Here is a 26,895-nt window from a genome sequence, read left to right on the forward strand (position 1 = left end):
CGCCTCCCCGCCTGCGCCCGCCTCAGCCTCCGCCTCCGCCTCGGGCTCCGGCGCCCGCTCCGCCATCCCCCCCTCCCTGGTTACCAACCTCCCCCGTTGTTAGGAGCCCGGCCGGAAGTGGCGCGCATCTTCCGCGCCGACGGGAAATTTCTCATGGACTTCCACTGCCCCACGGCGCCAAAAGGAGAGCGGGGGCAGACACTACGCATGCGCGCGAGAAAGGAGGGCTAGCGACCTGCCCTCGGTTAAACTTCCTAACTTCGAGACCGAGGGAAGGGCTGAGGTTTGAGTCCAGCCTCGGGAAGAAAGACTTAGATGGGCTCGTCGATCCTGGGAGGTAGGGGCTCCTCTCTCCGCGCCTTATTCTGAATGCATCCTGAGGATGACAAGGGAAGGGGAGCTGTCGGGTTAAGGCAGAGGGAAAGCTTGGGGTCGGATCTGTCAGTCCCGGATGCAGAGCCCTTGCAAAGCCGGGCCATCAGACATTAAAGGGGCAGAGCCGCCACGCTGTCAGAGAAGAGAGAAGGCAGCCCCGAGCCAGAAAACTTTTATTTGCTGTACACTCAAAGGGCGTCTCATGCCATTACACCAGTCCATAGCCTGTGCTGGTGACCGCTCAGTCTCAGCTCTGTCCCTGCTGCTGTCGCTGCTGACTGTCTTCCTCTTCTTCCAGGCCCTCTGGTGGGGGTGGGGGCGGCTCCTCCAGTCCCGAGGAGGTCGCCAGGAGCTCCCGGGTGGACCTTGCCAGGCGGAAGACCACGGGGATCTGGGCCAGGGCTGGGTTGGTCTCCTGCAAGCCCTGGATCCACTTAGCCAGCGTGGCCTGGTCGTGGGCACCCGCCATGCATATGGCGAAGACAGGGCCTTCCTCCACTGTTGGGAGAAACAGGCGCTCAGAGTTTGTGCAGTGGGGACTGGGCTACGTCTCAGCCTGAGTGCCACCCTTCCACCCCAGAGCCAGAGGCCTCATCCCAGCTGGTGTTTGGTGCCCATCCCAGTTTTACCTTTATGGATGTCAAACTCGTAGTCATCCCAGGCACTCCTCCCATAGTCCAGGTCCAGCTGCATTGGGTAGTAGAGATTCCATTCCTCTGGAATTTCCTCCACTTCCTACCCCGGGGAGGGAGGTGCAGGCAGAGAGAGAGGCCCAGGATCTTGTAGCCAGTTGCAGCCTATTCCCCCAAACGAGGGGCTATCCCTCCCCGCCACCTCCACGTCCGAGATCTCACATGAGCCCTAAGGGTGGTGCCCGCCCACCCCAACCACACACACACTCCTACCCCCCCACTCAAGCTTTGGGCTCTCACCCTCTCCTCAGGGGGCAGCAAGTCGGCTCTGAGGATGTGATAATAGACACATTTGTCTCGGAGCCACAGGGAGAAGGGGCCCTCGACGAAGATAGGCCGGGCTGGGTTGTGGCGGGCCAGGGCAGCCTGCTGATCCGGGGTCTGGATGCCTGGTAGGGAGACACACATGCCTCGTGAGCCCTGGCTGAGGGGCTCTACCCGGAGGCCCACAGAGCCCACCAGCAGGCCCAGTGAGAGCCCAGCCACCCCGGGCCAGAGCTTACCTACAATGTGGGGCTCAGCGGCGTCCGCTGCACCTGCGGAGTCTCTGGAAGAAGGCATCTGCAAGTAGGAGCACAGGTGGAAGCTAGTGGGCCCCAGGCCCTCCAGGGAACTGGGGAGAGAAGTGGGGAAGGGGAGGTCCCAGCAAATTCTGGGCTCATCTTGGCCTCCTGCCCATCAACTCAAGCCCTTCCCTTCCTCACTTCTCTCCACTTTGGCAAGAGCCGCGGACACTGAAGATGTGCACACAGACCCTGGAGCCGGCCAACCTGTGTTAAAATCCAGGCTCTGCCACAGGCTGTGTGGCCATGGTCCAGTCAATGTACCTGTGGGTGCTTCGGTTTCTCCAGATGCAGAATGGGGGTAACAGCACTTAATCCAGATGGTTCTAAAATGCTGAGAACAGTGCCTGCCGCGTACTAAGTGCTTGTGACGTTTTGAAAAGAAAAATAATTTCACGTGCACAATATACTCCCAAGAAGGAGACTCGGGAAGCAAATCAGAGTTTGCCTCTGCAGAAAACTGGGAGGAAAGGAAATCCCTTTTAAATTTTTTTGATGTCACATACTGCCAAGATTTAAAAAACCAGACGCAATTTAACTAAAAAAAAAGCATCTTAGGGCGCCTCGGTAACGCAGTCTGACGGAGCATCTGACTCTTGATTTCAGCTCAGGTCACGATTTCATGGTTCATGAGTTCGAGCCCTGCTCTTCCCCTCTCTCTCTGTCCCTCCCCCACTCACATGCAGGCATGAACTTGCACATTCTCTCTCTCAAAAATAAATAATGCATCTCTTGTTCAAATGACATGTCTGAGAGCAGACAACTTGCAATCTGTGTCATCCGTCCTTTCAAGTTAAAAAAGAAGAGCGGTGAATCGATGGGTACGGACAGAGAGGCGCCTCGCAGCCGTGTTCTTTTATGTAAAAACACCAAAAGGCAAGACGCAGAACATGGGGAGAATGCCGACGCGCCGGAGGAACATTGTTTTAGTCTTATTTATTTGAGAGAGACAGAGATAGCACGTGTGGGGGAGGGACAGGAGGAGAGGGAGAGAGAATCCCAAGCCTTGCCAGCACAGATCCCGATTCGGGGCACAAACTCACAAAACGTGAGATCAAGATCTGAGCAGATAGCAAGAGTTAGACGCTTAACAAACTGAGCCACTCCAGCGCCCGAGAAACATTTAAAAAAAAATTTTTTTTTTATGGTTTTTATTTTTGAGAGACAGAGACAGCGCGAGCAGGGGAAGGTCAGAGAGAGGGAGACACAGAATCTGAAGCAGGCTCCAGGCTCTGAGCTAGCTGTCGGCACAGAGCCCGACGCGGGGCTCGAACCCACAAACTGTGACATCGTGACCTGAGTCGAAGCCGGATGCTTAACTGACTGAGCCACCCAGGTGCCCTGAAACATTTTTAAAGTAGAAGTTTTTTTTGGGGGGTGGGGGGCAAAACCGTATATGTTTTGCTCTTGGGCCTTTTAAGTGAATAATATAATGCTGATTTTTTAATACTGATTTTTCATTTTAAATTTCACACCGTGTTTTTTTTTCTTTAGCATTTTGATTATATATCTTTCTCTTGTTTTCTCTTGCACTAAGAATCTTGGTTTCTATCAACAGTAACACCTTTACTTATCCATCAAAATACACGGTTTTGACATTACTGCTAACCATAACGCTGTGGGATTAAGCTTGGGGTTTCGCTACAGATTTATTTGTTCTTAGAAATGACACCACGGATGGTCGGCACTCAGATGACTGCCTTATGAGAACTTTTGGTCTCATTGGTTATCCTGTTGTCAATGAGATACTTGGCCGAATTCCTTTTGTCTCATTTGTTGTCAATATGGTGGCGTTTCCCCTCCTCCCATTTCTTTGATATATTTTTTTAAATGTCTATTTATTTTTGAGAGAGAGAGACAGAGCACGAGCAAGGGAGGGGCAGAGAGAGGGAGACACAGAATCCGAAGCAGGCTCCAGGCTCTGAGCTGTCAGCACAGAGTCTGACGCGGGGCTCGAACTCACAAACCGTGAGATCCTGACCTGAGCCGAAGTCGGAAGCTTAACTGACTGAGCCACCCAGGCGCCCCTTCATCCTGTGTTCTTGATGCCATCTGGCTTCTAGTGCTTTCCTTTTCAAGCTGACGACATGAGTTAAAGACCACCTTTCCTCTGTACTATGCTCTAGACCGAGTGTCTGTCCATTCTCACCCGGACACCCCATCACCCACTATCCCATTAACTAGGTCCTCTGCCCACCCACCGCCACCCCTCGCCTCCATCCAGCACCATCCACGTGGCCACCAGAGGCTGCTTTTGAAACAAAAACTCCTTCCAGAACAGAACTCCCACCCCATTCTTCCTCCTCTTAAAACTTCCATGTGGCTCCCTCTTCACCAACAGGTTCAAACCACAGGCCTTGATCCGGTGCCCTCCATACCTCTCCCCCCAACCCCGATCCCCCTCACTGGCCAAAGGAAGTCCTTTCTGTGTCTCAGCAGCTCCCAGCTGCCCTCCGACACCCGGCCCCTGCTGCTCCCTCTGCTAGAAGGCTCTCCTTGTCTCTTCTGTCCTCAATACAGCTCACCCCCCCTCCTCCCGGAAGCCCTCTGTGCCCCCTGCCCTTTCTGGGTGCCCAGAGCTTCTCCAATTTCAGCACCAGCAGCTCTGAGAGAAACTGTTATCTGGGGTCCGCCTTCAGGACCACAGGATCCCCTATGTGGTCTGGCGTTAGTGGAGCCCCTAGGCCACTGGCGTGTGCGTGTGTGTATGTGTGTGTGTGTACTATTTCATTCAGTCATTCAGCAAACAACCGCTGCGCTCAGCTTTGTGCCAGACCCTGTGCTGAGGCTTGAGAGACACAGGGGAAACTCAGTCATGGTGAATGAGCAACCAAGCCAGGTACCCAGAGTGCCTCTACTAGGGGGGTCAGGAAGGGTACCCTGAGGAAGGGACAGCGGAGCCGAGACCCAAAGAACACGAAGTCCTGGGGACAAGTGTCCCTGGCAGAAAGAAGAGTGAGCACAAAAGCCTGAGAAGAAAACTGGCAGAAAGGAAGACAGATGCCCAGAATACAGACAGGATGGGGAGGGGGCGGGAGAAGGGGTCAGAGGTCAAGCCGCTGGGAGCAGTGAGCCCGAGGGTGGGGCCCGGAGTGGATACCTGGTAAACGGTGACTCTGGCGCTGAGGTTGGGCTCCATATGCCGCAGGCCCAACGCGGCCAGGTCCACGGGGTCCTGGGGCAGGTCCCGGGGCACTGGGAAGGGGTTGATATTCTTGAAGCGGGAGAACCACAGCTTCATGCGCACGAACTTGAGCATGGGGTAACTTTTCCGTCCAAATATCTGAATCAGTAGGAACTCAGTCTCCTTGTTGGGCATCACCCCTGTGTCGGGCAGAAGCAGGCAGAGCCTCAGGGAGGGGGCAGAAGGAAGAAGGGGAAACAGAGACATGGGCAGACAGAGAAGAGCAGAAGAGCCGGGACCAAGAGGGAATCGTGGGGAGGGCCAGATGGAAAGAACCAGACAGGAAGAATTGAAGTCAGGGAATTGATGGCAGGGAGGGAGAAAAGAATCAGAATTTAAAGGAAAGGTCAGAGGGAGAGATGGAAGAGGAAGGCGACAAGGGACAGAGGAGAGATGGAGGAGGGGGGCGGGGAGCAAGCCAGCCAGCCAGAGACAGAAAAGGCAAGTTAGAGCGACGGAGGGGCCCGCGTCCCAGGGGGAGCGCCCCCTGCCCGCCCCTGGGCCTGCTGGCCTCACCATGGCTCTCCATCTGTTCCAGGACCGCAATCCCGCACTCCTGCTGCCGGGGGTAGTGGATGAAGATGCTCTGGAAGATGCTTCGGGGCCGGAAGACCTCCTTGGGAAAGACGTCGAGCAGCAGGTTGTAGACGGCCAGGTCCCGCTCGACGCCATACTCCCGCATCTTGCGCAGGGCCAGGTAGATGAAGTCAACGTGGCCCCGCTTGTGCACGTTATGCTGCCCGAAGGTCTGCACGGCCCGCACAAAGTTCGCCTTGTCCTGTGCCCCATCTGGTGCCTGCCTAAACAGCTCCTCGTGGGGTGCCAGGGCCCGGGTGGGTCCCCTTGGGGGCTTAGGTGGGGGAGGGACCAGCCACATGTCAGAGCTGTGGGCGGCTGCACTGCAGTGGAGACCCCGCGGGGCCTGGAGGGACACCTGGGGACAGAGAAACCGTTGTTGGGATCTGGCACCTCCCAGGGTCCCGGGGGACTGCCAGGCTGGCTCTTTCCTGGGAAAGGTGCCAGTGGGCATCCCTCAGGGCCTCTGAGGACGTGTGGTGCTGGGGTTACAAGCCCAAGATCAGGCACTGTTACAAAGTGTGAGAAAACAGTGGTAAAACCCCCACGGAGGTAGTGGGCAATATTCACCAGGATAACAAACACATCCCCTCTGATCCAGTGATCCTGCGTCTGGCTTTTAGATCTCACAGCTAAAAGCAAACCTGGGCCAAATGACTTTTGTCCGTCCACCGCAGCAGTGGAAAACGGCCCCGGTGTGCATCAGCACGGAAATGGTTAAGCAAATGGCCACGAACCTGGACAAGGAGCGCCTGCATCCGTCAGACACACTGAGGAGGGTCTTGTGTGACCCAGAACGAGCTCCAAGGTATACATGATGAAAGGAAAGCAAGCAATGTGTCAAATGATGTGCGGAGTAAGTTCCCATGGGTGTAAAAAAGCCTCCCCCACTTAACATAAAATAGATCTTCGTTAGTTGTGGGTTCTGTATTTGCAAATTTGCCTACTCGCTAAAATCTATTTGTAATCCCAGAGTCGGCACTCAGCACTTTTCTGGGTCGTTCACAGGCACGTGCCGGGCGGTGAAGAGCAGGAGTCACCTGAGCCCGTTCGTTCCCGGCTGAGATGGAACAAGGCGACGCGCGGCCTTCTGGGTTTGGCCCTCATATTGTCAAGAAGCGTCCTTTCAGAGATTTGTTCAGTGCCCGTTTTCCACATTGTTCTATCAGTGACTCTGCAGTTGAATATGCCCCCCATGTATAGTGCTTGGAGGCTGTCTAGTGTCCCTGCAGGCAAGAAGGCGCTGCTGTTCCTTACAGAGAAAATACCGGGTGGTAGGTACGCTTCATTCAGGCCTGAGTTACAGTGCTGTTGGCTGTGAGCTCGATGATAATGACTCAACAATATGTATTAAATAAGGTGTCTTTAAACAGAAACACACATCCAATGACGTATGTATTGACTGGTTGATGAAAATGTGAGCAGAGGCTCAAAGGAACCTACCCCACATTTCCCTGGAAGCCACAGTTCAGTATTCATTAATTCAATATATGCGGCCACTTGAAAAACCATAACCCTGCGGATAATGAGAAGCGACTGTATGTATATAAAGTTTTTGCTCCTGTGAAATATATCTGGGGGCACCTGGGAGGCTCAGTCAGTTAAGCGTCTGACTTCGGCTCAGGTTATGATCTCACAGTTCATGGGTTCGAGCACCGTGTCGGGCTCTGGGCTGACAGCTCAGAGCCTGGAGCCTGCTTCAGATTCTGTGTCTCCCTCTCTCTCTGCCCCTCCCCCACTCGCGCTCTGTCTCTCTTTGTCTCAAAATAAATAAACACTAAAAAAATTTTTAAGAAAAAAAAAGAAATCTATCTGAAAGGAAATGCATTAAGTGGGGAACATCTCTTGCCTCGAGAGAGCAGGGAGCTAAGTGGTGTCACGGGGTGGCCTCCGAACTTTCTGGATGTTGAATTACATTGCGCGCTGTCACTAATTGGATTGTCTATCCAAAAGATGGATTTCAAAAACTTAAAAAAGACAATGCAGATTTTGGAGTCAGCAGGAGTCTTGGCTTGCCTGTCCTCTGCTAGGGTACGCCCACATCCCACTTTACTGCTCAGGCCTCAGTTTCCCCATCTGTTATGATAGTGTTTCCCTTGGGTCAAGAACATCTTGTTCCCCAGAGTGAGGAGTGGAGCCTGCTGGGGACAGGCCAGATCTCTCTAGAACAGAAGACAGCAAACTACAGCCTGGGGGGCAAATATGGCCTACCGCCGGCTTTTGTCAACAAAGTTGGGTTAGAACACGGCCATGCACCTTCACTGTGCCTGGTCTGGGGCTGTGTCTGGGCGACAGGGGCAGACCTGAGCTAGGTTCTAACAGAGACCGTGCATCTTGCAAAGCCAAAAATACTATCTGTCTTGGTACAAAAATGTTCACTAACCTTTGTATGGATAGTAACACTACCAAATTTCTGATTTTAAATTAAATTGAATGTTTAGATTAGATACATAAGGCATCTTTAGAAATATATGGCGAGGGGTACCTGGGGTCAGGAAGGCTCAGTCCGTTAAGGGTCCAACTCTTTTTTTTTTTTTTTAACATTTATTTATTTTTGAGAGAGAGAGAGAGAGAGACACAGAGTGTGAGCGGAGGAGGGGCAGAGAGAGAGCGGGAGACACAGAATCTGAAGCAGGCTCCAGGCTCTGAGCTGTTTGCACAGAGCCTCACGCAGGGCTCAAACCCACAAACTTTGAGATCATGACCTGAGCTGAAGTCGGCCGCTTAACAGACTGAGCCAGCCAGGCACCCCAAGGGTCCACTCTTGATTGGGTTTATGATCTCATGATTTGTAAGATCGAACGCAGAGTCGGCTCCTCGCTAAGAGCATGGAGTCTACTTGGGATGCTCTCTCTTCCGCCCCAATACGATGAGTCAGATGAATTTTCTGGCTTCCCAGTGCATAAAGTTATGTTTACACTATGCTATTGTCTTTAAACTGTGCGATACCATGATGTCTGAAAAAAAATGTACGTACCTTAATTAAAAAATACTTTAGCACTAAAAAATGCTACCCAGCATCTGAGCTTTCAACAAGTCACCCTCACTGAGCCCAGATGAAATAGGATAATAATGAGTAAGTCTGAACTATTGCAAGAATTCCCAAAATGGGACACAGAGAACGAAGTGAGCAAACACTGTTGGACAACGGCACCAACAGACCTGCTTGACGCGGGGGTTGCCCCAAGCCCTCAATTTGTAAAAACAAACAAAACCAACAACAAAACAAATACACATTATTTGAGAAGCAAATATATAAACAAGGTACGTGGCCGCCATCATTGTTGCCATGTATGCCCGGTGACTGGCTTGGGCCATCTGGTCACCCCGGGAAGGGACAGAAGTTCAGTTTGCTGCCCAGTCTTCACAAGTGGATGTAGCCGTGACCCACAGTCACCACCCATATCTACGTAGCTCGAATATCCTTCTCTCCAAAGTCAGTGCCCCTGCCCGTAAGGGCACCAGCACTTCTTAAAACAAATGAGGCAGGTTCAGCTGGCCCTGAGCAGACAGGCCCGCTGGCGGTTACCTGAGGGAAGGGGGCTCCCGTGAGGGCGGCCCCGCAGACGCCGCCCCGGCTCCGAGAGAGGCCCCGGGCCAGCAGGATGGCTTGGGCCCAGCTCATGGCCTCTGCCTGCCACACACGCACCTGGCCGAGGGAGAGAAAAGACAGCATCAGGCAGCTCACAGGGAGGAGACCCCTCCCGGGCCGTGGCCGCGGTCCAGACCGCACAGCCGGCTCGCCAGCCCCGCTGGTTTCCGTCATTCGCTGCATGGGCTTAGGATGGCTGCTACGGGCAAGGGTCCCTATGTTGTCGGGGTAAACCCCTCACTATCTCGGGGAATTGGTTCCTGCCACCACCCCCCGCCTCACTGGATCATTCTTTCGTTGTGACGGCTTTATTCACATATCATGTGGTTCACTCTTGCCAAGTGTAGAATGCAATGGTTTTTTAGTACATTCGCAGCGTCGTACAATAACCACTGCCGTCTAATTTTAGGACGTTCTTGTCACCCCAAAGAGAAAACCTACACGCTATCGGCAGTCTCTTATTTCCCCTCGTGACACAACCCCAGGCAACCACGACCCTTGCTGTCTCCACGACTGGCCTACTCCGGGTACTTCGTACAAGTGCGGCCCTACGACACGCGCTCTTTGGAGGCGGACTTCGCTCGCGCAGCACGTGGCTAAGGTTAGCCATGCTGCGGCACGCAACAGACGTCACTTCACTGTCAAAAAATTCCATTATACGGATGGAGCCAATATCTCTTCCTCAGCGGATGGACAGTCGGGACTGTTTCCACTCTTTGATGATCAGGACCAATGAATGCTGCCATGAACACTTGGGTGGAAGTTTTGTGTCAACAAGTGCTGACATGTCTCCTGGGTAGATACACAGACATCACATTCCCGAGACATATATGGTTAATCCTGTCTAACATTTTGAGGAACTGCCAAACTGTTTTATTATTTTTCTTATTTTAATTTTTTTTTAAGCTGGCTCCATACCCAGCGTGGGGCTTGAACTTACAACCCCAAATCAGGAGTTGCATGCTCTTCCAACTGACACAGCCAGGCAGACTATTTTCTAAAGTGGCTGCACTATTTTACATTCTCACCAGCAATGTGTAAGAGTTCCAGTTTCTCCACATCCCTGCCAACTCCTGTTGTCTTTTTGATACAGACACACTTGTGAATATGAAGTGACATCTCATGGTTGGATTTGCACTTCCTTAAAACGTGATATTGGGCGGGGCACCTGGGTGGCTCAGTCGGTTAAGCGTCCGACTTCGGCTCAGGTCATGTCTGTGAGTTCGAGCCCCGGGTTGGGCTCTGTGTTGACAGCCAGCTCAGAGCCTGGAGCCTGCTTCCAATTCTGTGTCTCCCTCTCTCTCTGACCCTCCTCTCCTCACACTGTCTCTCTCTGTCTCTCAAAAATTAAAAAAAAAAAAAAAGTGATATTGGGCATTCTTTCATGCTCTTATTGGCCAAGGTGGACCTTCTTTGGAGAAATGTCTATTTAGATCCTTTGTACATTTAAAAAACTGGGTTATCTTTTTATTATTGAGTTGTAAGAGTTCTTTATATATTCTGGATACTAGACCCTTGTGTTTTACAAATGTTTTCTTCCATTCTTTAGGTTGCCTTTTCACTTTCTTGATGTTACTGTTTGCAGGACAAGTTTTTATTCCAATAATGTCCAATTTATGTTTTTCTTTTATAGCTGTACTCTTGATGTTGTATCTAAAAACCCACCAACTTAAAACAAACAAAACAAAGCAAAACAAAAACAAACAAAGAAATCCCACTGCCTAGCCCAAGGTCGTGAAGATTTACTCCCACGTTTTCTCTAAGAGTTAAATAGTTTTAGCTCTTACATTGAGTCCTTTGATCCACCTTACTTTTTCCATATGGTGTGAGAAAGGGATTCACTTCATGTTGATAGCCAGTTGCCCTAGTACTATTTGTTAAAGAGACTACTCTTTCTGCATTTCTTTGTCTTGGCATTCTTTTTCCTTTTTTTTACTTAAGTTTTAAAACTTTAATTCCAGTATAGTTAACATAGTTACATTTGTTTCAGCTGTACAATATAGTGATTCTACAATTTTATACATTACTCAGTGCTCATCATGATAAGTGTGCTTTTTGTCTTGGCATTCTTGCTGAATATCAGTTTTTAATTCTGGGCTCCCAATTCCATTGATCTATATGTTGAGTCTTATGCCAGCACTACACTGTTTTGACTGTTATAGTTTTGTAAGTTTTAAGATCAGGAAGTGTTGGGGCGCCTGGGTGGCTCAGTCGGTTAAGCAGTCGACTTCAGCTCAAGTCATGATCTCGCGGTTTGAGCCCCTCGTCGGGCTCTGGGCTGACAGCTCGGAGCCTGGAGCCTGCTTCGAATTCTGTGTCTCCCTCTCTCTCTGCCCTCCTCTGCTCACTCTCTCTTGAAAAATAAATAAATAGGGGCGCCTGGGTGGCTCAGTCAGTTGGGCCTCCGGCTTCGGCTCAGGTCAGATCTCACGCTCGTGGGTTCGAGCCCCGCGTCAGGCTCTGTGCTGACAGCTAGCTCAGAGCCTGGAGCCTGCTTCCGGTTCTGTGTCTCCTTCTCTCTCTGCCCCTCCCCCTCTCAGGCTCTGTCTCTCTCTGTATCAAAAATAAAAATAAAACATTAAGAAAAATAAAAAAATAAATAAATAAACAAAATCAGGAAGTGTAAGTCTTCCAACTTCATACTTTTTTTTTTTTTTTACAACATTGTTTTAGCTATTCTGGGTTCATTGCAATTATATAGAAACTTTAGAATCAGCCGTCAATTTCTCCAAAAAGAGGGATTCTGATAGGGATTGTGTTGAGTCTACAGATCGGTTTAGGGAATATTGGTATCTTAATAGTATTAAGTCTTCTGATCCATGAACATGGGACACTTCTCCATTTAGATCATCTTTAATTTCTCTCAATAATGTTTCATAATTTTCAGTGTGTATGTGTCTTTTATTTATTTTGTTAAATTTATTCATACTTCATTCTTTATGAAGCTATTACATATGGGATTGTTTTCTTCATTTCATTTCCACTGTTCACTGCTAGTATGCCAGTAGAGAAATACAATGTATTTTTATATGTCAATCTATCCTACAACCTTGCTGAACTCACTTATTAGTCCCAATAGTTTTTATTGGATTCTTTTCTATATACAAGATCACATGATCTGCAAATACATTTTTATCTCTTCCTTTTCCAAACTGGATGTCTTTTACTTCTTTTCCTTTCCCAAGTGCCCTTGCTGGAACCTCCAGTACAATGTTGAATGGAAATGGTAAGAGTGGACATCCTTTTCTTATTCTTGATCTTAGGGGAAAAGTATTCAGTCTTTCATCATTAAGTATGATATGAGCTGTCAGTTTGCCACACATGGCCTCTACAAGGTTGAAGAAATTCTCTTCTATATCCAGATATTGAATGTTTATATCAGAAAGGACATTGGATTTTGTGAAGTACTTTTTGTTGCATCTACTGAAACAATCATGTAGTTTTTGTCCTTTATTTTATTAATATGGTATATTTCATTACCTGACTTTCAGATTTTAAACTAATCTTGCTTTTCTGGAATCAATTCCACTTGGCCATGGTATATAATACTTTTTATGCGTTAATAAAATTTGGTTTGCTTGTTATTTTGTTGAGGATTTTTACATTCATATTCATAAGAGATACTGGTCTGTAGTTTTCTTTAGTGTCTGTTTGATTTCGTAACAGGATAATGCTGACCTCATAAAATGAGACAGGAAATGTCTGGATCATTCTTATCACCATTTATTTTTCTCTAACATCTCCGATTTTGATCTAAAGACCCTCCACCTTTGCTTCCTATCTCTGCTCCCTTATAGCAAAGCTTCTCCCAAGAGATGGACACACACAATGCTTCCTCGCTCTCTCCACCTTGCCTGCCACCCCAACCACTCCACTAACACCGCTTGTAAAGGCCCCTTTTGCATTTTACACTTACGAAAGCCAATGATCATTTCTACAGCTTCATTTTGCTCAATTCCTCAGAAACGTACACCACGGGCGAGGCCCTCCTCCCACCTTCGTGATATGAACCACTTCCCTCTTTAAAGCTGCAATGTCTGCAAACTTGAAGATGTAGATGAATCACTTAGGATCTTGTTAAAATGCAGCTTTTGATTCAGCAAGTCTGGGGGAGAGCTAAAGATCTTGTACATCCAACAAGCTTCCAAATGATGCTGATGTTGCTGGTACGGGGGCCACGCTTTGAGCAATAAGACTGCAAAGAGTCCCACATTCTGAATTTGTCTGTCTGCTACCCTGAGGTGTCTTTCAACTTGTTCCCCTCTCCTCTGTATTCTTGTAGGCAGCTCTCATGGTTCTCAAACTTTGTTCATATTAGAATCATGTTGGGGGCTCTTAAAAATTCCCTTGGGGCACCTGGGTGGCTCAGTCAGTTAAGCCTCCGACTTTGGCTCAGGTCATGATCTCACATTCGTGGGTTTGAGCCCCGCATCGGGCTCTGTGCTGACAGCTCAGAGCCTGGAGCCTGCTTCTGATTCTGTGTCTCCCTCTCTCTCTGCCCCTCCCCGCTCATGCTCTGTCTTTTTCTGCCTCAAAAAATAAATAAAACATTAAAAAAAATTCCCATGTCCAGGCTATACACCAGATATAATCAATGTATTTAAAGGTAGGGCCCAGGCATCAGCATTTTAAAGCACTGCACTGGGGACACCTGGCTGGCTCAGTGGGTTGAGCACCCAGCTCTTGATTTCAGTTTAGGTCATGATCCCAGGGTCATAGGATCAGTCCGGAGTCAGGCTCCACGCTGAACACTCAGCATAGAGCCTGCTTGGGGTTCTCTCTCCCCGCCCTTCTACCCCCACCCCTCTCAGGCTCTCTCTCTCTCAAATAAAAAATAAAATAAAGCACTCAAATGACTCTAATATGCTAAGATCCAGACCTTCCAGGGATCAGCTACATCAACATCATCATTTGGGAGCTCATTAGAAAAGCAAAATCTCAGCTCTAACCCAGACATCCTGAATCAGAATCCAATTTTAATAAGAGTCCAGGTTTCTCCTATGTGTGTTAAAGTCTGAAAAATGAGGCTCTATGTGCTGATGGATTTCAAATGGTTCTGGCCGGTGCTGACGTCAACCTCCATACCTAACTGCCACGTTGGCCTGTACCCAGCCATATCCAACTTAATTTGCTCCAAACCGATATCCTTGCTTAACTGTGTTCCTCTCCATCCAGCCAAGGACATCACCACTCCTAGTCATTCGGGCCACAAACCTAGAAGTCATTTCTGAGTCCACTGTGTCCCTCATTGCCCCATTCAGTCCACCAAGTAGTCCTGATGAGTACTTCCGAATACATCCCAAATATATCCGTTTCTCTGCATCTGCAAGCCACCACCCGAACCCATGATCTCTTTCCTTAAGACCTACCCAGCTTCCCCTCCAGACAGTTCTCCCTGCCATGGCCAGAGAGAGAGCTTAGTGTTCTCTGCCTAAAAATCACTAGTGTTATATCACACTTAAAATATTCAGACTGGGTCTACCTCTCCAAACTCAGCTCTTATCACTGGCAGCTCCAGCTACACTGTTGGTTAAATAAACTACGTTTATTCCAGTCCCAGACCCTTTGCACTTGCTTTTCCCTCTGTTTGGAAATTTCTTCCCCTAGATTCATCCATAGCTGTCTCTGGTCATGCAGCCTATATTCAAATGAGAGGCCTTCTTCGACCACAGCCCCTCCCAATCCAAGCACACATCACCCTGATGAATGAATGCGTTATTAACAATGACTAGCATCTGAAATCACCTGTTTCCTGCATTTCCGACTTATTTAATGTCTGGCTACCCAAGGAGATAGGGGATTTTTGTCTATCTTCCTCATGGCTGTGTTTCCAGCACCTGGACAGTGCCTGGTATAAAGTAGGCGCCTAACAAGTACCAGTTGAATGGAGAGAAGAGCTAAATTTCTACAAAACGTCTATGATCTGTAAGTCTGACCTCCGAGGCGGAGTGTACCTACTGCAGCTTTGAGGCTGGCTGCCAAGATTCAGGGTTCCTTTGGATAAAGACGCGGGTTCGAATCCCAGCCCAGCTGCCAACTTGCGGCGTGACTTCGGGAGAGGCCCTTAACCTCTCTGAACCTCAGCTGTCTCATCTGCAAAACAGGAGATTAGGGACGTGGGGAGGGGAGTAAACGGAGACCGGTTACTCCCAGCACGTCCCCGCCCCCCACCTCAAAAGGTCATGGTGCCCTGGCCCTGCAGCTGGGTCCTTTTGGGCCTCCCTCCCGTCCTGCCGGCCCAGAACCGGCCACCCAGGACCCAGCAGTAAGCGCTCGCCTTTCCACGCGCGAACTACATACTCACGCGGCAAGCCGCGGACGCCGGACCGGCTCGGTGTTTGCTCTGGGCGCCGCCATTTTACCCAGAGAGCTTCCAGGTCAAGGGCCACAGGGCGACAGCAAATCGAGAACGCAGGTTTAGAGAGGTCCCGCCCAAAACAGAGGAACACCAATAGAAAGACAGAAAGACCTTGGTCCCGCCTCATACCGAGCCAGGCCCCACCCCTAACAGGGCACGCCGCACCCCTATTAAGGCAAGGAAAGGAGTGATTGGATCGATGCGGACTGAGAGGCTGGACTTAGGCGGCCTGTGACTCCTGGTGGAGGCCCCCAGTTTTCCCACCTGAAGTTTGGAAGTAAAATTTTGATGGTAGAAGTGATGCGGATTCCTTCATTTGTTCACCTAACCTTTACTGACCGCTTACCGTGTGCTAGGCGCAGTTTTAAGTGCTGAGAACTGGGCTGATAGCAGCTGTGAAGGAGACAAGTTTCGCTAACCGAGCTCCATGACTCTGGGCTAGTGCTTAACTCATCTGTGCCTGGGTTATCTCCCCCTGAAATGGGCCAATTATAATAACCTCATGGGATTTTAGATATTATATGTATATTTTTCTATATATATGGAAAGAGGGAGGGAGGGGCATAGGGAGAGAGAATCTTAAGCAAGCTCCACATTGAGCCCGGGGCTCCATCCCATAACCATGAGATCATTACCTGAGCTGAAATCAAGAGTTAGACGCTCAGGCGACAGAGCCACCCAGGTGTCCCCCATGGGATTTTTTGAAGTTTGAGTTAATCTATGCAGAACACCCATGTAAGTGCTATTGTTATGGGGAATTCACCCTGATACCTCCTCCGGCTCCTTCACTGGGAAGATACGGAGTCTGGGTTGACACCTCGGGCCACCCTCGCTGAGGGCTGAGGGTCCTGTGGGGTTGTGTGTTCGTGATTGTGTTCTGTGGCCGCAAGTGTGTATGTATGTGTGTCTATAATGTTGGGATGTTAGAGTGTGGGAGTTTTCACGCATGTCTGTGGTATCCCAAAGCTTGAGTAACGGTGTGTAGGTATGTGTGTGGCTGTTTGATGGTGGATCAGGAATGATCCCCATCTGTATTAGTGTGAGCCAGGCCAGTCTGCACATCGGTGTATGTGGGTCCTCGTGTGGCCACATGTCAGTAGCTGCATGTGCACTTATATGGGACAACCTTCTGGATATTTGTGATTCTGTGCTTGTGGGAAGTGTGGGAAGTGTGGGATTTGTCCCACGTCTCTCGGGGACACACAGGGGTGTTTCAAATTTCCTGTGATCATTTCCATTCCATATATGTATGTGACTGCATTTGAACACTGGTCGGCCATTGACTGTGATGCCACGTGTGTCCCTGACTTGTGGATGAATAATTGATTGTGTCCCACTGTCAAGAGACATGTGTATGTGTGACCTCCCCATATCTGTCTCTGTGTGTGACTGTATGAGTCTCTGACTCTGTAGGTACATGACTGTGCTCGTCACACCCCGTGTTTCTCTGGCTGTGTGTGACTCTGACTGTGCCGAGTCTGGGACAGTCTCTGATGTTGTGCAACTCCACATGTGTGGTTATATTCAACTGTTGGTGTGTGTTTGTAACACCCTGTGTGTCTCTGACTTGTATGGGTGTGCTTGTCTCCTACCACTGGTACGTCAGTGATGGTATATGACACTGTGTCTGTATGGGGCAACTGGGTGGCTCAGTTAGCGTCCAACTCGGCTCAGGTCATGATCTCACAGTTGGTGGGTTCAAACCCCATGCTGGGCTCTGCACTGACAGCTTGGAGCCTGGAGGCTGCTTCAGATTGTCTGTCTCCCTATCTCTCTCTCTCTCTGCCTGTCCCCCACTTGCAGTCTCTCTCTCTCTCTCTCTCTCAAAAATAAACATTTAAAAAAAACAGACACTGTGTCTAGGATTGTGCCTCAGTATTGGCTGATTCTGTGACTGCACGGGGCTGTGTCAGTGTCTGTGTGTGTGCGTGACAATGGTGTTTCTCTATGCCTTTCTCTGTGTATGACTGCACAGCCACCACAGTGGAGGCTGTCACTGTTTGTAGCACCCCGTGGGTGTCTCTGTGTGTGACTGTGTGCGCCCAGTTCCCAGGGTCTACCCTTGGCTAGCTGTACCCCCAAAGATGTGAGCGATGCAGGGTCTGGGTTCCCGGATTTGTACTTCTCTTCCCGTGTGTGCAGTAGGCCCGTGATCCAGGATAATCCCCTTGCCTCGGGTCATGGCGACATTGGAGATGGTGCAGCTGGCATCCTCCCCGCTGGCGGGGGGAGCTGGGCAGTTGGGCAGAGGCGGCACCCGGGGCGGAGAACTTGGCCGCAGCACAATAACCAACCAGCCCATCCCTACGGCGCCCCCCTCCGGTGGTCCAGCCTCTGACTTGGTCTCCCACCAAACGAGCTCCTGGGGGCTCATTCAGCGCGTATTCATCAGCCTCTGGCTCTGACCGGACTCAAGCAGATGTCTCCAGTGAGACCTCAGATCGTGCGGAGGCGGAGCCAGAAAGGCGGGGCGGGGCCCGAAGGGCGGGGCTGCCTAACTTGCCCCGCCCCTCTCCAGGTGTGTGTTCATCCTCTCCGTCGCCATCAGCGGACTCGGCAGGTACAGCCTGCTTTCCCGGGAGAGCGCCAACATCTGTGACGGTCAGCAGGCCCGAGGGACGTTCTCCATTTCATTTTCACCCCTACTCTGCACTCCTGCGGGTGTGGGGAGCTGGCAGCACAGGGGAGAGGGGTGGATCAGCAGAGGCTGATCGGGTGAGGAAGGGACCTCTTCAGGAAGGTTCTCAGATTGAACTTGGCCCAGTTGAGGGGGTTCATTGTCCAGCCCGTTGTCTTTCTGCCCCAGCCCGGGGAAGAGGTTGACCCATGGCCTTGACCCCTCCATACCAGGCCCCCAGCCGCCTTGTCCACAGCTGCCCAGGCTTCAGTGGGCCCCCTGCTCGACTCACCCTCAGACTGTGGCTGATGTCTCTGGCTACCGGCCCTAAGGTAGATAGGATCCAGGCGGGTGGGACCCCAGGGTCACAGTCACACAATTCCTGACACAATTCTGACCCCTGCTCCCTCCGGACCTGGTGGAGATGCTCCACGAACCGGGATCAGATTCCCATGTTACCAGGCAGTTTCTCTCTTGGGCTTCTGCTGCTTCATGTGAAGAACGCTGGACGTACCTCTCCCCTCCCCCACGCCTGTGGGCTCAGTTCCTTTAAGCTCCGTGAGTACAGGGGGACTTTGTCTGTTGTGTGTAGTGTCCCCAGCTGTAGGGACAGGACCTGGAACATGGTAGGTGCTCAATGGATGTTAGTTACAACAATGAATAAATTAATGGATGGATGTGCCTGATGCTCAGCCCAATCTTTAAACCAACAGTCCCTTGAGACCGCCCCACTAGCTCGCCTTCCGCCTGTCTGATTAATTACCCTGCCACTGCCTTTCCCCATCTTCCCCCAGCCCCAGGGCAGTCTGCGATCCTTTGCTGCTCAAAGCCCTTTGCTAATTTTGGGTGCTTGGGTTTGGAGACACATGGGGACCTTCCTGGTCTTCTGCATTCCCCTCCCCTTCCCTCAACCTCCGATCCTCCAACTCACCTGCCTACAAATGGTTCCTGAGTACAGTGAGCTGCCCTTGAAACTCACTAGTGGCCTCACTGAATGGTGTGGCTTTGGGCGATGTAGCTGGCATCCTTGTGATGCCATTCTGAAATTCGAGGGCTGTTGACCTTGGCTATGCAGGTCCTGGGCATCCTCAACATCCTATGGATGACCGCTTCACCTGTCCAAGACGTGAGGCAGGGGGACCCTCGTGACCCAGAGCAGACAGTGGGAAGTGACTGAAGAGATCTCGAAGATCTTCCCTCAACACTGCTGGAGACTCGGACCTTGGGCCAGAATGGGGGAGGTTGTGCATAGGAACCTGAGGCTTTTCCTACCCCACCATGAGACGGCTCAGATTCACTCAACAGGAATCAAGATTGAGGGCTGCCTTTATAACATTGTTCTAAGCATTGAGGAAGAGCAGTGAGCACAGAAAATTCCCGGTCTCAGAGAGCTGGCATTCTAACTGGGGACACAAAGACCCTTGTTCTATAGAAGCATTTTCCAACTACTTGCAGCTTGAAAAAAAACTAAGTGCAACATCAAAATTGTTGAGGATATAATTGTGACTGCCATCTTGTTAACAATCTATTTTGAACTTGGAACATTGACCCTGTGTAATTAACCAAAAAGTGTAGTTTCGTCTTGCTGGTGTATAGAGCCTGATTCTGTGTCCCGTGTGTAACGTATGTATTTAGATCTACGCCTTCTGTCATTCTGCCTTCTCAAACAAACCATCAAAATACACTCATTAATTCAACAAATATGTATATGTGTTTAAAAACAAATACACGCTGTGTGCTAGATCCGGAAGGAAATGCAAAATTTATCTGAGAACAGGTAGAGAAATTTAAGTTCTCCAAGTGCTTAGAATTTTCCAAGGAAGGATGTATTTTTATGAAGTTAAAATGTAAAATGCTACATATGACTAACAAACTGGTTGACATTAATAAAGAAATTTTATCTAAAAATTGTTTTTAATGTTTATTTTTGAGAGAGGGAGAGAGAAAGCATGAGTGAGGAAGGGGCAAGAGAGAGAGGGAGACACAGAATTCAAAGCAGGCTCCAGGCTCCAAGCTGTCAGCAAAGAGCTAGACGTGGGGCTGGAACTCATGAATTAAACAATCATGACCTGAGCCAAAGTTGGATGCTTAACCGACTGAGGCCTCCAGGCACCCCCATAAAGAAGTTTTAAAAAGAAATATTTTCTAGCTTGAACTATGTTATGATTACACGAGTATATATGTGAAAATTCACTGAGCTTTCCACTAAGATTTGTACATTTTACTTTATGTAATGGCTCCGTTCAAAAGCTTTAAGACATGGGGGTGCCTGGGTGGCTCAGTCCGTTAAGCGCCCCCCTTCTGCTCAAGCCATGGTCTCGCAGTTCGTGAGCTCAAGCCTGGCTTTGGGATTCTCTGTTTCTCCCTTTCTCTCTCTCTTTCTCTCTCTCTCTCTCTCTCTCTTTCTCTCTCTCTGCCCTTCGTGGGATTCTCTCTCCCTCTCTCTCCACCCCTTGCTCACTCTTGCTCTCTCTCTCCCAAAAAACATAAGTACATATATAAAAATAAAAGTTGTAAAACATGATGATGAATTCATTGAGATAATTTGTACATCTTTCTATATGTATAGTATATTTTTAAAGTCTAAACAAGTGTTGGTGAGGATTTGAAGAAAGCGGAACACTCCTACACTGCTGGTGGGAATTTAAACAGGCTCAGCTACTAAGGGAAATAGTGTGGCAGTCCCTTAAAAAATTAAAAATAGTTAAAACATGATTCCATTTCTGGGTCTATAGAAAAAAAGAATTGAGGGGCGCCTGGGTGGCTCAGTCAGTTGAGCATCCAACTTTGGCTCAGGTCATGATCTCACAGTTCGTGGGTTTGAGCCCCACATCGGGCTCTGTGCTGTTAGCCTGTCAGCGCAGAGCCCGCTTTAGATATTCTGTCCCCCTCTCTCTGCCCCTCCCCCATTGACGGTCTCCCACAAATCAATATAATAAAAAAATAGCTAACTTAAAAAAAATGAATTGAAAGCAAGGACTTGAGCAGATAGTTAGACACCCATATTCATAGTATTGAATTGGTTCACAATAGCAAAAGCAACATAAGTGTCCATGGATGGACGAATGGATAAACGGATGTAGTATACAAATACAATGGACTATTATTCATCCTTAAAAATTAAGGAAATTCTGATGTATGATACAGTATGGGTGATCTTGAGGACATTGTGCTAAATGAAATAAACCAGTCACAAAAAGACGATACTCCATTTATAAGGGGTCCCTAGAACAGGTAATTTATAGAGACAGAGAGCAGAACGGTGTGTGCCAGGGGCTGAAGGGAGGAGAGAATAGGCAGTTCGTGTTAAAGGGAAACAGTTTCCCTTTTGGAAGATTGAAAAAAGTTCTGGTGATGGATGGCGGTGTGGGTTGCATAACAACGTGAATGTACTTAATAACACAGAACTGTACACTTAAAAATGGCAAATTTTATGTTGTACATATTTTACAATCTTTTAAAAGTCTACTTTAAAAAAAAAAAAAGACAAGTGATATGAGATGAGGTCCGATTGGAGTAGGGGGCTCCTAGGCTCCCCTGGATAAAGCCCCAGTTCAAGGCTATTAACCTAAACGGATTAGCACATAAAATGGGGGGTTGGCAATAACTGAGGCTCTAGGCAAGGACAGTTCGTTATTCAACCCACAAAAGCCTTTATCTGCAGTTCTTTATCCTCCTTAAGGCAAAGCAGGGCTATGAGGACAGGATACTTACAGCCACCCTCAGGCTGCCTGAAAGACTCTGCGCAGCCGCAGCATCAAGGTTCCTGTGATTGGCCAGACTGAAAGGTGAGCCAACCAATCAACGACCAGTTCAGGGAGCTTTGCACGCCTCCCCCTCAGCACGTTGACAGCCACGTGGGCCCTGCGGGGGGTGGGGGGGTGGAGGGGGACACACTTTGGCCCAGCTCCGCGCAGGCGCAGTTTGCTCTACTCAGCTTTGAGCTGGGTGAGGGCACGCGTGGGTGGTGGTGCTGTCATTGACCTGGCCACCGCCTTCAGGGCACCCACTGTCCCTTCTCCTCTTGAAGCAGTTATGGCTATTATTTCCTTACAGAAGGAGTGGATTCAAACACAGGTGTGTACATGGTTTTGGGTTTGGTTTTGTTTTGTTTATTCATTAACACAGCAAAACAGTATGTGTGAAGCCCCGATGTAGACTCTTTTACCCGCAGTCCACAAACCAACTCTAGGAAAAATAGAAGCTTCACAACCTTGGATCCTGGCAGACAGCATCTTAACCAAGGGATGGAAGTTAAAATCACCACCAGTGAGTCACGGTGACATCATTACCCCCTGATAGGGGAAAGGGACATCACCTCTCTGGTATCCTTCCCAGTAATGTGAAAACCTCAAGCCAATCAAGATAAACCAAGCTGAGAGACAGTCTACACAGCTACTGACCAGTTCTCTTGAAGAGTGTCAAGGCATGAACGACAAGGAACTGTCACTGATTGGAGGAGTCTAAGGAGACATGACAATTAAATGCCAGGAGGGATCTTGGATTGGGTCCTGGAATGGAAAAAGGAGGAATAGAAAACCTGGAGAAATCCAAATCGAGTCTGTAATATATTAATAGTAGTGTACCAAGGTTAAGTTCTTAGTTTTAATAAATGTACTATGGTTATGTAAGATGTTAACAGTAGGGGCAGCAAGGTGAAGGGCATATGGGAACACTCTATGCTATTTTTGCAACTTTTCTGTTAAGTCTAAAATTATCTAAAAGTAAAAAGTTAAAGAATAAACCTAAGAAGCAGGCACGATCAATATGCCCATTTCCCAGAGGAGGAAACAGAATCACAGAGAAGTTAAGACAGCTATCCGAGGTCACACAGCCAGGAAGCAACTCGGCATGCCCCAAACTCATGGAATATGGATCCAAAGCCCCCTTCTCCCTCCTCTTCTTTTTTTTTTTTTTAAGTAAGCTCCACACCCAGCGTGGGTCCTAGACCCTGAGATCAAGACCTGAGCTAAGATTGAGACCTAAACTGAGATCAAAAGTGGAACACTTCAAGACTGAGCCACCCAGGCGCCCGCAGAGAGTAACTTATTAAAAGGACACTGCAATAAATGTTCTTTTCACACCTACACTTGTATTTCTTAGGTATATTCTAAAAAAAGATTTTCTGGATCAGAAGATGTATTAGATAGCAGGATTCTCCAGAGAAATGAGCCCAGTAGAATAGAGAGAAATAAAGAGAGAGAGAGAGATGAGGGGGTGTTATTACAAGGAAATGACTCACACGATCATGGAGGCTAAGAAGTCCAATATCTGCAGTTGGCCAGCTGGAGGCCCAGGAGAGCAGATGATGTAGTTCTAGGCCAAGTCTGAGAACCCAGAGAGAGAGCCCATGCATGTAAGTTCCAGTGTGAGAGCCTGCAGATGTGAGACCCAGGAAGCGTTGATGTTTCAATTCCCGTCTGGAGGGAGAAAAAGACGGAAGTCCCAGTGCAAAGCAGTCGGACAGGAGTTTTCTTCTTACTGGGCAGAAGGTCAGCCTTTTTGTTCTGTTCAGGCCTCCGCCTGGTTGAAGGGGGGCCCCGAACATTGGGGAGCGCAGTCCTGTTTAGAAATTCAAATATGAATCTCATCCAAACACACCCTCACCGACCATCTGGGTGCCCCACTGGGCTCAATTGACTTGATACTTAAAATTAACCACCGGGAAAGGTCAAGACACTCATCATTTTGGAAGCTCTCAACAAACTGCCCATACGCATCCACAACGTTCTTGTAGACTCCCCCGCACTTGGTGTTGTCGGGTGTTCTGAATTTGGCCCATCGGGTAGTCACCGGTCCCCCTTTTTTAAAAAGTTGCCCTTGGGAGCACCTGGGCGGCTCAGTTGGTTGAGCGTCTGACTTTGGCTCAGGTCATGATCTCACAATTCGTGGGTTCAAGCCCCGCATCAGGCTCTGTGCTGACAGCTCAGAGGCTGGAGGCTACTTCACATTCTGTGTCTCCCTCTCCCTCTGCCCCTCCCCCCGCTCATGCTCTGTCTCTTTCTCTCTCAAAAAAAAAAACATTTAAAAAATTATTAAAAAATAAAAATAAATAGAAAGTTGCCCTTGTTCAACCAGATGTTCTTCTACAGAACATCTTGTAAAACTCATGGCTGGACAAGGGAGTGGGCAACTGCAGAAGGACCTAGATAACCGCAGCCATGGTCCGTGGCCCAACCCCCTAGCCACGGCCAAGGTGGTCTTCTGGGGGACGGTGGGGCGGGGGGGGGTAAGGTTGGGATGGAAACGCAAAGGAGAGCCCCATTTCAACTGTCCTTAGTCCAGGAACTGCCTAGAAATGATACCCTTCCTTTGTGCATGCTCAAAGACCCACATCTCTCACAACTGGGGTCTGAGTTCTGGCTCACCAACTTTAATTCCTTTTACCCGCTGAGCCTTTTCTGAGCGCCTGCTGTATTCAGGCCCTGTACTGGGCACTGGAGACAGAGTGGTGAACAAAACAAGCCAAGATGTTGAGCAAACAGGAGATGATAAGAAAAAGAAGGCAGGAAAAGGAGACAGAGAGTGGTGGGGCTTTTATTTTTTTATTTTATTTTATTTTATTTAAAAACATTTTAATGTTTCAAATTTATTTTTGAGAGACAGAGAGAGACAGCATGAGCAGGGGAGGGTCAGAGAGAGAGAGAGACACACACAGAATCTGAAGCAGGCTCCAGGCTCTGAGATCTCACGGTTCGTGGGTTCGAGCCCCGCTAGCCTGACGCGGGGCTCGAACCCACGAACCGGGAGGTCATGACCTGAGCCGAAGCAGGATGCTTAACCAACTGAGCCACCCAGATGCCCTTTATTTTTTTACTAAAATATAATTAACATCAATGTTTTGTTAGTGTCAGGTATAAATGAGGGCTTTTAAAATGACTTTTTAAACAATTTATTTAGTTTGAGAGAGAGAGAGAGAGTGCGAGTGGAGAGGGGCAGAGAGAGTGGGGAGGAGAGAGAATCCCAAGCAGGCTCCTCACTGTCAGTGCAGAGCCCAATGCCGGGCTTCATGGCATGAACCACAGGATCATGACCTGAACCAAAGTCAAGAGTCAGTCGCTAACGGCCTGAGCCACCGAGGCCCCCCCTAAAATGGACTTTTTAAAGTGAAGGTTTTTACAGAGGCAGACATAGTGTCAGTGCAAACACATGAGAACAATTCCCTTGTGCTCATCCTCCCAGAGTCAGTCTGGGTGACGCTATTGTTTTAGAGCAGGTGGTCAGGGAGGGCCTCTCCAGAGTGGTGGCATTCCAGCAGAGGAAGTGAGGGGGACACCATGCAGGCATCTTTTGGAAATGTGACTGCTGGAAGGGACTGCCAGTGCAAGGGTCCTGAGGTGGGCGTGTGTTTGGGTGCTCATGAAATACATTGCGGGGTCCCTGGGTGGCTCAGTTGGTTAAGTGTCCGACTCTGGATTTCAGCTTGGGTCATGATCTCCCAGTTTGTAAGTCTGAGCCCTGAGTCAGGCTCTGTGCTGGCAGCGTGGAGCCTGCTTGGGATTCTCTCTCTCTCTGTCTCTCTCTCTCTCTCTTTCTCTTTGCCCCCCACCCTTGCCTCATGCTCTCTCAAAATAAAAAAAATTTAAAAAAAAGAAATACACGTAGAAGGATCTAGGAGCAGGGGGAGCAGCGTAGCCCGAGGAGGATGGCTTTGTCTCTCTGAACCTTGAGTTTCCTTATCTACAAAATGGGTCTACAAGTTTCCACCCAAGAGGGTGGCAGTGAGGACTAAGTGGGATTGCGTTGGCACAGTGCCTCACGCGGAGTGAGCCCTCCAGAAACTTCTGCCTGTTTTGGGGAAGGGAAAGCTAGATTCAAGGGGGCTGGCATCATGGGGGCTGCCCAGATAAGCTGATGCAGGGGGCAGGGGGCTGCGACTCTCTCCCGGAGACACACAAGTACAGAGCTGTGTGTTTTAATTTTTAGATGGCCGTGAGCGTCAGGAAGGTTCTAGAGGACTCCAAAGATTAAGGAGGGGCAGAGTTTTTCTTTCATAACTGTCCCAAACCCTTCGGGGCAACTCCATTTCTTATAACATCTCACCCTTCATTTAGATGGGAAACTGAGGCACAGCGGGGCTGGGGCCTGAGAAAATCCAGACACGAGCTGAGAAGGGGTCTGTGTACTGGACAGCCGGTGTTGGGGACGGTCTGCTGGGGCCGCGGAATGGGATCAGCCCCCTTCTCTCCACCTCTACCCCGTCAACCAGGCAAGAGACACAGGGAAGGACAGAAACGACAGAGATACCCGTCACGCAACGCACGTTCGTGGGGAACCCGGTACTAAACCATTCGTAGAGGACCTGCTTCTGGGTCGGGGTTTCGTACGCAGCAGAGCAGCTCCCTCGCTTCGATCTATTGAAAGTCAGCCCTCGGGCGCCTGGGTGGCTCCGTTGGTTAAGCCTCCATTTCGGCTCAGGTCAGATCTCACAGTCGTCGGTTCGAGCCCCGCGTCGGGCTCTGTGCTGACAGCTAGCTCAGAGCCTGGAGCCTGCTTCCGGTTCTGTGTCTCCTTCTCTCTCTGCCCCTCCCCCTCTCATGCTCTCTCTGTATCAAAAATAAATAAAACATTTAAAAAAAAGTCAGCCCTCGACACAAGGGTTTGTAAAAAAAATGAAGCAAATAATAAAAACAAAAAAAAGAAAGAATACAAAAAAAAAGAAAAAAAACCCGACAGAGACATCGAGTGAGAAACAGTGACCTAGAAAGGTGAAACAGAGACCCAGAGATGGAGAGAGACGGGACCAGAGAGAGAGACAGACAGAGATTCAGAGATAAAGACCTAAAAAGATGAGGCGAGGTAGAGACGGACTTACTACAACTTAAGCAAGAGATACAGACACAGAAATAGAGTCAGAGGGACAGACAGGGCAGACCCAGAAAGGGTCACCCCCTAGGGACACCCCGGGCTGCCCCGTCTGGGGACGCGCCAAGAGCTC

The 26,895-nt window shown here is 49.3% G+C and overlaps 2 protein-coding genes and 1 long non-coding RNA gene across 5 annotated transcripts in view; 1 reads left to right on the plus strand and 2 right to left on the minus strand.

Moving 5' to 3' along the window:
* ZNF653 (zinc finger protein 653) overlaps nt 1-66 on the minus strand; it is a 15,747-nt gene extending 15,681 nt beyond the window's left edge. The window contains exon 1 of the mRNA XM_029916596.1: nt 4-66. Within this exon, the coding sequence (XP_029772456.1) occupies nt 4-66 (63 nt within the window). The remainder of the gene's footprint in view (nt 1-3) is intronic.
* A 25-nt stretch (nt 67-91) lies between these two features.
* Nucleotides 92-6,784, plus strand: LOC115273840. Its single transcript, XR_003900977.1, has 4 exons — nt 92-337; nt 5,353-5,511; nt 6,014-6,198; nt 6,399-6,784. It is a non-coding gene; the product is annotated as an uncharacterized LOC115273840 (long non-coding RNA).
* ECSIT (ECSIT signalling integrator) lies at nt 537-15,383 on the minus strand. Of its 3 annotated transcripts, none has more exons than XM_029917108.1 (9): nt 15,287-15,383; nt 14,941-15,075; nt 8,920-9,039; nt 5,331-5,748; nt 4,731-4,954; nt 1,571-1,628; nt 1,308-1,456; nt 1,005-1,062; nt 537-873 (listed from the first exon to the last, which is right to left on the minus strand). In XM_029917108.1, the coding sequence occupies exons 3-9, from the start codon at nt 9,013-9,015 to the stop codon at nt 623-625; spliced, it is 1,254 nt and encodes a 417-aa protein (XP_029772968.1). In that variant the 5' UTR covers nt 9,016-9,039; nt 14,941-15,075; nt 15,287-15,383; the 3' UTR covers nt 537-622. The 3 variants fall into 3 exon arrangements, with proteins under 3 accessions (XP_029772968.1, XP_029772966.1, XP_029772967.1); XM_029917106.1 differs by having other exon boundaries at nt 1,005-1,110; XM_029917107.1 differs by having other exon boundaries at nt 1,005-1,110; nt 15,283-15,300.
* Between the last annotated feature and the right edge of the window lie 11,512 nt (nt 15,384-26,895).

The sequence above is a fragment of the Suricata suricatta genome, chromosome 12, assembly GCF_006229205.1.
Source record: "Suricata suricatta isolate VVHF042 chromosome 12, meerkat_22Aug2017_6uvM2_HiC, whole genome shotgun sequence".
Classification (NCBI taxonomy): domain Eukaryota; kingdom Metazoa; phylum Chordata; class Mammalia; order Carnivora; family Herpestidae; genus Suricata; species Suricata suricatta.